At 37.8% G+C, this 11,430-nt stretch overlaps 1 protein-coding gene across 1 annotated transcript; it reads left to right on the top strand.

Annotated features, from left to right (window-relative positions):
• Positions 1-2,144: 2,144 nt before the first annotated feature.
• On the top strand, positions 2,145-9,677 carry LOC149087987 (uncharacterized). Its single transcript, XM_089243411.1, has 5 exons — positions 2,145-2,344; positions 4,572-4,722; positions 5,113-5,243; positions 7,819-7,966; positions 8,111-9,677. Exons 1-5 carry the CDS (start codon positions 2,293-2,295, stop codon positions 8,307-8,309), a joined length of 681 nt encoding a protein of 226 aa, XP_089099537.1. The 5' UTR covers positions 2,145-2,292; the 3' UTR covers positions 8,310-9,677.
• Positions 9,678-11,430: the final 1,753 nt, after the last annotated feature.

Here is an 11,430-nt window from a genome sequence, read left to right as displayed (position 1 = left end):
AAAAAAGAATAAAACAGCAGTTTTTATAAATCAAACAACGAAGAGTAAAGACGCCAGTGAATGATGTGTTTACAATTTTTACAATTTACATTGCCGGGGGTGAGTGAAAAACCAGAAACTTAGACCAAACGAAATCAAGCACGCCGAATCTTTTTATGAGTTGATTAATCTAGCTCTTTTGAAGATGATAAAAAAAATAATCCATAAACTTATCGTTTAGACTGAGGGAGACAGGACACAGACAAGGCATTAAGAGGCCAAGGCCGTCACTCTGCAGAAAGAAACGTGCCAATTCCAGGACCATAGGGGCGGTTGTAGGGCTGCTGTAAGATCCATGCTGCCCACGGTGTGCCGCTTCAGGGGTGTTAGCGCATAATCAGAGGTAAAAGGAAACATAATTGTAGGAAATTAAGAAAAAATTGTCTATGTAAAAAATTTGAAGTATGACTGTATTAGATGGAAATATTCCAGAGAGAGAGAACTTATTTTTTATGTATTCAGTCTCTAAGAAACAGTTAAAGGATGTTCTGTTAGGTTTCATGGATTTTATTTTTTTGAAAACTTTCAAGGACCTGTTGTTTGAGTGGTTTCTGTTTTAAACATGGCTCTCTGAAAATTATAAAAATTAATTTTTAGCAATGAAATATAAAAGTGGAACAAATAGGTTGCCAGTAGCGAAAGTACTGAGCTTAGTCTGTGATGCGACGAAAGAAAATTCAGCAAAACACATTCTGTCAGGTTTGATGGACTCGAAACTCAAAAAACCCGATGACGATAGGCAATATAGCTAAAATTATAGCCACTTGGATATATATCATATCATATCCTTGTTCCAGTCGCCTAAGCTAAAATGAAATTTCTATTGAAATGGCACATTTCCCACATAAATAATTACAAGTTGTACGAAATGTGACTCTGACTTTTTCCAAAATCACGAGCAGAATTCAGCGCTACAGACTGATTCTTCCTGTGAATGAGGACAATGAGTTCAGAGCAGCAATTAAATTATGCATTGTTGATCTTTGGGACGTCGCCAACGTTTCTAGAGAGATGGTGCTTTAAAGTTTTTTTTAAATGAAAAAAAATGTAGGGAGTTTTGGGAATTAGAGGAGCTACGAATGGAAACAATTTAAGAGCTCCTGGTTTCAATTTCAATGGTCAAGAAAATTTAAGAGCCCCTGTTTTTAATTTAAATGGTCAATGATTTCTTCCCTTGGAGATCACATTCAGAGATAATACCTACTCCTTCGCAGGTGTACGCTTTTGTATTTCATAACTGCATAAAATGCTTTACAAGCACTTACCGTCTTTTACAATAAAACGGTCCCAAGATGTCGTACCCAAAAAATTATGAAAAAAATTTAAGAGGGCATTCAACTCACCCAGCAAAACATAAAAACCAGAAAATGAGCGGTGGGAATGCAATTATTAAAACCACAAAAAATGATTAAAAATATAACATTTGGCTACACATCGCCTCTCGCCCTTCATGGTGATATCTATAAAAAGAGAGATTATTTTCACTTTTCCTTTCTTTCCTCTCCTCTAGAAAACGGTTTTATTTTTCTTTCTTTATCTGTGCTGTACTTGATCTATAGCCACTGTAAATAGCATTCTTTATACAGACGCCTTAACTTGATCGTGTGTTGATTGAATGACCGTCACTCTTAACACCCTAGGGTTGCAGGATTCTTAAATTCATTCTGGGCCTCCATTGGCGTTCAAAATATTAATATTTGCAATTTTTTTTGAGTGATCTGTATTAAAATTCGCCCAGATTTAAAAAAAAATATTTTTGTGCATATTTAAATGAATAGAATCAATGGTAATTTTTTCAAAACTTTTTGAAAACATCATCTTGGGAACCCCCTTTTCTTGTTAGTTTTGAATTAGGAAGTTAGTAAAGTTATAATACGCGCCACTCTGTATTCAAATGACATGAATTGATGACTTCCTATTTTTGATTTCTGCCGTGGTTTTCTTGGTGGTGAATCAGACGTCAGGTCTGTGTTTCTGTTTATCCGGTATTTAAATCCATAGCCCTTGTATCCGGAACATGTCACACATAACTTTCTTATTATCTCTAATGAACACGCGTGTAAATAAAATAGGAGAAAAAAAAAAAAATTACCCTCCACTTCCTTGAGCAATAAGCCATGACGGAAGTGATCTGAAAAGCAAATCAGACGGAAACATTAAGAAATAGTGATTATAGGCATAACGGGGGAATCAGACTGTCATTTCAAGTTCATGTCAGGAGCTTAATTTACATGGGAAAAGCGATACGAAACGATGAAGCAGATAAAGATTATCGTGTGCATTCTCTTCTGTGTTATCCATTCAGGTAAATATTAATTAATTCCTGATGGTAGTTGCTTTTTGACATCGAAATGATAATGAATTTTGCGAAGAATGAGAAATTTGAGCGGTTTCTATTCAAAGAATAAGTTTGTTAAGAATCATGTTGAGATTAGATTGAGCTTCTGGAACGAAAGTGTGTGGAGAGATACGGGGGAGAGGCGATATCACTGCTCAGTAAAAAAAAATGGTGAATGTTGTGTCCTCGACACAGCCGTAATTTTCAAAGTGAATACGTCTTCCAAATCTCTTTAAACTGCAAAACAATTGATTGTGGTCTGCTAAGTGAAACTGGAGAAGATTTTTCATATGAATGGAGTATTGCGGGATTTGTCTCAACGAGATTCATCTTCATTCATGCCATCTTTCAGACCGGCATTACACTATGAAAGTCTGATAAAGCAGATAAAGTTCTTTTATAAAACTTGAAAAATTCAACCAATATAAGGGTATCGGTTGCATTTCATCGAATGTAACCAAGAGGCTTGTTGGTTATTTTTTCCAGTTCTGTAAAATAATCTTTTATCAAACTTTTATAGTGTAATCCCGACCTTAGGCCAATATTACACTATAAAACTTTTGTAAAAGTGCTTTTATAAAACTTGAAAATGCAACTAATAAACATCGGTTTCATTTTCTCGAATGTAACCCATAATCTTATTGGTAGCATTTTTCGAGTATGATAAAAGCTCGTTTATAAAGCGTGAAAAAATTGTAACCAATAGGCGGATCAGTTAAGTTCGCTCGAATGTAACAGATGTGCTTATCGGTTATATTTTTCAAATTTTATAAAATAATTTTTATCAAACTTTTATAGTCTAATACCGGCCTTAGGTTAATTTTCATCTTTTATTGCATACTTTTTGAGATATAGTGTAAAACAGTTTCTTTACAGTGGCCTTGCACCTGGTAGCAAACCAGGAGGCGTATCAACATTATTGTGACGTACTATTGAATTTTGATCACCAATATATCTATTACTCGCAATCACTGGCGTCTATGTACTTTTCGAGGTATAGTTTGAAACAATTTCGTTAAGAAAGTGTACGGTGCTCCTAGTACGCAAACCAGGAGGAGTTGCAATACACACCAGAGAGTAGGGCACTGTTATGCGTGTCTTAACAAGATTTATTTCCCGCTGCCATTGACGTCTTTGTGTTTTTCCTATTATTAGAGATGTAGCGAAATCAATTTTGTTACAGAAGTGCACCATACGCACCTGGTACGCAAACCAGGAGACGTTTCAACACTAATAAGGTACCGTTGAATTTGTATCAGCAAGATCTATCCGCATAGACACCGCAAGCAAAAACGCTAATATATATAGGCTGCCTACTTTTCGAGATATGAACATTTAAAAGAATTCGTTACGGTTCGTTACGCCAACGTTCCAGTGCCCAGTACGCATACGGGAAAACGTTTCAGCACTTAAATAGGTGATATTGGATTTTAATTAATGAGATATATTCATCGAAACCAAAAAAGTTCACACGTTGCATATATTTCTTGAGATGTGGATGTTTAAAGTAGTTTCATCACGCCAACTTTCTGGAGATGTACCCAGTTTGGTCTGAAAGATATTTTTAACCGGCGATCACAAGCGATTGGCGAGAAATTCGGATGATCTCTGCTTGTCGAATCGGCGATAAATACGATACAAGTTTTGATAACTTTGTTCTAACGTAATAGCTTATTAGAAAAAGAAAGGGGGGGGGGGGAAGAAAGTAGAAAAGTAAGAAAAAACAGATGAAAAAAAGGAAAACAGTTATATATATTACTATACTCTGTCTCTTATCTGTAATACTTAGAGATAGGAGATTGGTATAAAGTATATTTCTCTTTTCACCCTCACTTACTTGTTTTCTTTCCCCTTTTATATACATGTAGGCCTATACAGTACAACCTATTTAACCATAGAATAGAAGCTTTTTCCTCCTCATCACGGAGATGAAAAGAACTACTTGTTTTTTATAGGGTTGCAGCAAAGTTTTGTGGTGATGAGGAGAGAGGGGAAAGAAAACAGAGAGATAGACTTATTTGAAATTATTCCACTGGCGTTTGGACGCAATATTACGTCGTTGATCGTAAACTGGTTAAAAGACCTATTCAAGTAAAAATTTCATTGGCATAGGTGGAAGGGGGTGGGGACGTTCACTGTACACCCTATGACTGTAATGCATTCGTGGCATTCATTTTACTTTGTCATGACCTAGGTTCTTGTGAATCCGAACGGCACATTGGCAACGAGACTTTGGAATCGACTGCTGGATGCTATGCGGAACTCAGAAATTGCGAAGGTCAAGAACTCATTCGTGAAATAGAAATGAGAAGAAAATTGCCAACTCTTTCAGAAGACATTTGCTCGTGAGTAGACACATATTGTGCTGTAAAAAAGTACTATTAAGAGGGAGGAGGAAAGATGCTCATATTGTTTGCTAATAAGGAAAGGGTCCCAATGTGATGTCTTCAAAAAATTTTCAAAAAAAATTGACTCTGATTTCACCCATTTTAATATGCATAAAATATAAAAAAATCCGGCGGAATTATGATGAGTCGGCCAAAAATTTTATTCTTAAATATCAATATTTTGAACGCCAATAGAGAGAGAGAGAGACCACACACACACGAAACTAGAATTTAGTATTTTTTGAATTTAGAGTATAGTATTCCGAAACTAGGGAGCTAGTTTTGAAGTGATTGTCTCAATTTCGTTCCAAAATTCAGTAATTTTCTTTTGGTTATTTTAATTTATAGGGCGTTAGAACGGAGCTTGCAATGCATTGCCAATAAACTATCTGAATGTTCTTTAGAGCATGCCCAAGAAATCACAACGTTGCTCAACCTCACTATACGATTGTGCGACACTGATGATCAACTTGGCCAAGGTATGGAGTAATTTACACTTTAATTAATGATTTTATTTTTATCCCATGGAGAACTAAAATATTCAACAAATGTCCAAACCGTATTTGGAGGAAGCCGGTCGTCCACTGGAAGCGACAACATGCGGCGAACTACGCTAGCGACAACAGCCGACACTGAATCCGACGACAAAAGGCGTCTGACGTCGTCCACTGAAAACGACTTCCACACGCTACTCGCTACTCACAAGAAAAGGGTCCAAAGGTGTCACTCCAAAAAAGTTTCGAAAAAATTACCACTAATCCTAATAATTTAAATGTGCACAAAAGTATAAAATTATCCGGCGGAATTGTTATAGGGCACTCAAGAAAATTTTGTAAATACTAATACTTTGACCGCCAATAGAGGCCAAGAATGAATTTTAAAATCCCGCAACCCCAGAGTCTTATTAGAGTGACGTCATTCAAACAACATAATGATTAGGTTCAGCACAGATGGAGAAAGAAAGAAGAAAAAAAAAGAGAAGTATATAAGTGGAACCTCTTTTATACGTCACTCGATTATACGACTTTCACGTTTATACGACGTTCGGCTTCCTTGAATAAATGGTTCAATTATTCGACGTTTTTACTTCGACTCGAACTCCGAGTCTTTTGAAAAAAACGTCCACGAAACACGCAAAATTTTCTTATGTGGTGAAAGGCGTTGCTGCAACAGTTCTTGCATATTGTCACCGCCAAAGCCATACATTTTAGGATGATTTCTGACGTGCACAAAAATAGCCAGTGAGCTGATTGAAGGTCATTTAGAGCGGACTCTCAAGTGATTTGTATTAAGAGATGGCATTTTTTCGGCCCGAAATATACTAAGAAATTGAATTTTATGGGTGTTATGCCTAAACTAATATTTGGAAAGAAAAGTGATTTGTGTCTCCTCCGAGAATCGAACTTGCGTTCCCTTGCATACAGGGCAATTGCGCTAACCAATACACCAGAGACACACTTTTCAAATCCTTATAACACGCATTAGTGGCTGTGTCTCCACTCGGCGCTTCACGCTACTAATGCGTGTTATAAGGAATTGAAAAGTGTGTCTCTGGTGTATTGGTTACGCCTTTGCCCGGTCTACAAGCGGACCCAGGATCCCTTTCCTTTCCAAATATTAGTATCGGCATAACACACAGAAAATTCCATTCCTTAAATGATTTGTTTATTGCTTGTTTCTGAGCCGCTGTGGTGGTCGGACTCGCATCACGAGGATCCGGGTTCGAACCCCACCGGCGCCACAGTGGTGATCGGCTGAAGTTGGTTTTCTGTGGTTTCCAACTTCAAGGCGTGAATGCGAGTCGATCTCCCCGTTTTAAAAAGTCTCGCCACAGAGAGCAACAGGCCTACAACGTTACAAATATTCAATCATTACACTTCACTCACAATTTGAAGTATAGATGGCACCACTGAAATATCAAACACAACACTGGCTACACAATCAGACTGTTATCAGACACTAGCTGAAGATCGCTTCTTATGGATGAAGTTCTCGTACTTTCTGTGCTTGCGAATATAGACAACTACTCGCGATTTGTTTACCGCTTCAAGTCGCTGCCATTGAAACCTGGCCAAAAATTTTGAAAATGGCCAATAGGAATATTGGCGAATTTCAGCTAATATGACATTTTCTTTGTTTACATTCTCTTGAATATACAAGTGCAGCATTTTGCTTTTAGCTATAATAGACAGTGATCTGTTCTCTTTGGAGTTGACGCAGCACTTAATAATAATGATCAAATGCGTCAAAACACGGTTGGTTCGAGACTCTAACCCATGAGAGCCATCATTTCGGAAAGGACGTTGTACGAAGGATAATTATGTTCTAAAAATAAACCGCGGTCTTATAAAATGAACCCGGGAAAAAAAAACCTCTCAACTGTCTTCTTAGCCAGATGCGGCACCAAAAAGTGCTCGATGCTTGTGCCCGATATCGTGCCTTTTCATGCTCGATGCTTGTGCCCGATATCGTGCCTTTTCATGCTCGATGCTTGTGCCCGATATCGTGCCTTTTCATGCTCGATGCTTGTGCCCGATATCGTGCCTTTTCATGCTCGATGCTTGTGCCCGATATCGTGCCTTTTCATGCTCGATGCTTGTGCTCGATCCTTGTGCCTGATTTCGCGTTTGATGCTTATGCCCAAATTCGTGCTTGATGCTTATGCTTGATTTCATAAACTTTCGTGCTAGATCCTTGTGGCGGATTTTGTGCCCGTTTTTCTTGTGCCTGATTTCGTAAACTTTCGTGCTCAACGGTGTGCCCGATATCGTGCTTGATGCTTGTGCCTGATTTCATAAATTTCCGTGCTACATCCTTGTGACTGATTTTGTGCTCGATATTTGTGCCTGAATTCGTAAATTTTCACGCTAGATACTTGAGGCTGATATTGTGTTAAATGCATGAGCTATGCTTCACGAATTTTCATGCTAGATGCTAGTACCCGATTGCGTGCTCGATTGGTCGTTCTGAAAATTAACCTAGACGTGGCTCGCGACTTGGTTAAGGTTGAAACAACTCTGCACTAGTGTCTATATGTGTCTAATTTTTTCTTAGATTACGCTGCCAGCCTCGACTGTTTGAACGACAATCTGGAAATTATGTACGTATGCATCAATCAAATATTCCAAACCTATCAATCATTCGTGACGCATATTCTCCAGTTGAGTTTTTCGGATATCAATAAAGAAATATCTAATTGCCTGTAAGTAGTTTATTATTACTATTATTATACATCCTTTGTCTAAATGGATCTTTAAAACTCTCCTTGCAATGAAGAGAATTGAAGAAATTATAGAAATGCTTGAATCTAATGTGGAGTTTTGTTTGTGATTTCCCATTCACAAAGGGGCACGGTGGTGCTGAGGTCGTGCATTCTTGGCGCAGTGGCAAACAGATGCGAAATGAGAGCCGTCAATGTCGCAGACCAACTCTGGCAAGCCACGAAAAACTTCATACTTGCAGACACGTGCTCTAACGAGAATGCGCAGAAAATGAAGGAGGACATCATAGCGTATATTACCAATCAAGGCGCAAATGTTGTTTAATTAACCCATTCATGGCTTAACACCATGAAGATGCCAATAACTTCACCTGATAATATTCTCGCAACAAAGATTACAAACTGTATTAAATGTAACAACGATTTTCATTTTCTAAATTCCATTCATTTTCTTTTAAATGCCGACTTACAAACGTTTGAGTTATAGTTCGAGTTACGAACCAAAAGATTATTGGTGCTCTTGGTGATATTTGGAAAGAATGTTTGCACCACTAGCCTGTGCCTTCTCTGTTTCTGATAGAAAATTATCTAATTTTCGCCAAATCGGGAGTGGTCTTTTTGTCTTTCGAACGATGCTTAAAATGAACCCTGTTCGTAGGTCGGAGAATGACTAGTATAATTATTACAATGTTATAAAAACAATTATTATAGACGAGATCCATATGACACCTGATATATTATGACCTAAAAAAATTAATATTATCCCGCGTGGCGATAGTGATGATTAGCGAGCTGACCCTCGGTTGTGCAGGTCTGAGTTAAGAATATCTAGAGACGATATTATAAAAGAAAAGCGTGACCACAAAGAACGGGACATTCCCGTATTTTTGGTCGTCCTGATATTTTACTGAAATGTCCCGTTTTTCTGAACGGAGTTAACTTTCATCACTTTTAGGTCACTTTGATCCTTCGTGGTGGGGGTAGAGAGGTTCTTTGCTCTACGATTAAGTTAATGGAAATGCTTTAGCACTATCTGGAGGAAACTTTACAACCATTAACCGATTTACGATCAAGGACGTAATATTACGTCCAAACGCCAGTGCAATAAATTCGAACAAGTCCCTGTTTTGTTTCTTCTCTCCTCATCAAACGTAACTTTGATGAACCCCATGAAAAAACAAGTACAATAGTTCTTTTTACCTCTGTAATGTATCCTTCTACTATATACATGTACATAAGAGTGAAAGAACAGGTAGGTGAAGGGGAAAAGATAAATCTGCTTCGTACCTTACTCTATTATCTGTAATACTCACAGATGAGAGAGAGAGTATAGTATCTATTATACTGTTTTCTGTTTATTTGTGGAGTTTTTCCTTACACTTTTCTACTTTTTTTCCTTCCTTTTTCTAACATGCGGTTAGGTTAGGACAAGGTTACCATATTTATCGCCGATTTGTTAAACGGAGACCATCCGAATTTCTGGCCAATCGCTTGTAAGCGAAGCGGTTGACCAAATAAGTTTCGGCGTTCAGCGCATTGATTATGTACTTTTTTTTTTTGGAGAATTTTTATGTATTACACAGGTTTTTTTTCGTGATACAATGCCATCTGCGAGTAATATTTTGAATTATTTTTTATTCAAAAAAAAAAAAAAAAAAACTTCGTCGTGATAAAGTATTTTTGTAGAAATTGCACATTTTTTTGCGCCATTGGTTTTGATTTGCTTAAATCAGTTTTTTGAAATGTTTGATGTACAAATGATATTTTTGCTTGAGTCGCATTTTGATAGGAGATACGATGACAAACCAGTACATCTTTAACCACCAGTCCGTGGGAATTTTCGTCATTGTCCGAGGAGTTCAGGCAAAATGCCATAAATGCCTTTTTTTTGCCTATTTTCAAACTTTTATGGTAAAAATGGCTTTTTTTTGAAGTTTTCCTGCCATAAATGCCTATTTTAACATATTTTTAAGTTTATTAGGGAATTTCAGAGGCCGTGATCTATAAAACTCGAATATTTTGCGGGCATTGAGAACAAAATAATTAAAATTTTTCAACTCTCTCGGTACTAATTATCTCATCAGAAAGCCCCACCTCCTTCCAGCCTCATATAAACGCGAATAAGAGAACTTGGTGTTGCCGTGCATTAACTTCGCTTTGACCGGATGGTGTTAGACGTGAATGATTTTGTTTCAGATGAACGCCGCCCATGTTAGAAAAAGCAGAGGAAAATTAGAAATTTTTGTTTCTCCTCATGATTCACATGAACATTTCTTGCTCAGGTATTGGACTGCATTGCATAGCTGACCGATAACTGTCCCGAGAGAATCATCAATTGACGTCATGGCTCCCACAAGGCGGAGTAGGAGCAGACAGGGCCCTGGGGGGGGGGGGGCCCATGTTGTTCTGCTGGTTTTGTTTTTCACACCGAAAATGCATTGCAGTCAACCATGGCTATTTATTTTACATACATATTTAGTACTCGATTAAATTTATCAGTTGCCCTCAGGGTGTGCGACAGATGCGGCCACACAGGGCCCGAGCTTGAAGGAGTCCCGCATATGTGGTAATATAATTTTTTTTTTTAATATATTAAAACAAGGTAGCTATGTTTCAACCTATAGATAATGATTAGATCAACCAAATGATAATGATCATTCCAAATAATAAAACGAGAATTATTCGCAACTCGAAGGAGCCCCCATTTTCTCTACGGGCTCCGAGTCTGGTAATTGTGGTCCTGGAATTGACCTAATAATGAGGGTCTACCAAGGGCGTAGCGAGGGGGGGGGGGGACTTGGGGGTCTGGTCCCCCCCCCCCCCCGAAATGTGAGAAAATGACCGAAAAAAGGGAAAAAGATGGCCAAATCCATTGTTCTGTCACTTTGGTCCCCCCCCCACGAACGAAATTTCTGGCTACGCCCCTGATGAGGGACTACTAATATTTTACTTTGGGCTTGAAATTAGTCGAACTTGTATTACAATGCAGTTATTTTAAACCATAATTGAAGCAGCAGAGGAATCAAATGCAATCAGTTTTTTTAGTAAGTTTTCCCTTACTACCTTAGTTTTAGTTATTTTTCCTTTTTTTCCATAAATTATAAATGCCTTCTTTTAGCGCCTATTTTAGGCATTTTTAGTACCTTTTTTGCCTGCCTATTTCGACCATTTTTAGTGCCTAAACTTCCGGTCTCTAATCATGACATACTTTTTTTTAATCCGTAGGCCCCCACAAGATCTAAGGTGTAGACAAAAAAAATATGCTTTGTCTTTCTGTAGTTTCTTCTGAATAAAAGTGTAGATATCACTTTTATATTTTACTTTTTCAAACCAGTACATAGATGGCAGCACTGTAGTGACCGTGGCAAGTTTGGTTTCGATTCTCTGGTCAACAGCGTGACCATACGACCTGTATTCCCCGGGACGGTGACAGTTTTTTTTTTTCC

Source organism: Pholcus phalangioides, unplaced genomic scaffold, assembly GCF_987345545.1.
Source record: "Pholcus phalangioides strain wild (caught in Gottingen) unplaced genomic scaffold, Ppha-v1.0 ptg000003l_1, whole genome shotgun sequence".
Lineage (NCBI taxonomy): Eukaryota > Metazoa > Arthropoda > Arachnida > Araneae > Pholcidae > Pholcus > Pholcus phalangioides.
The sequence above is the reverse complement of the archived record's forward strand: the minus strand, read 5'-3'. Positions and strand labels throughout refer to the sequence as shown.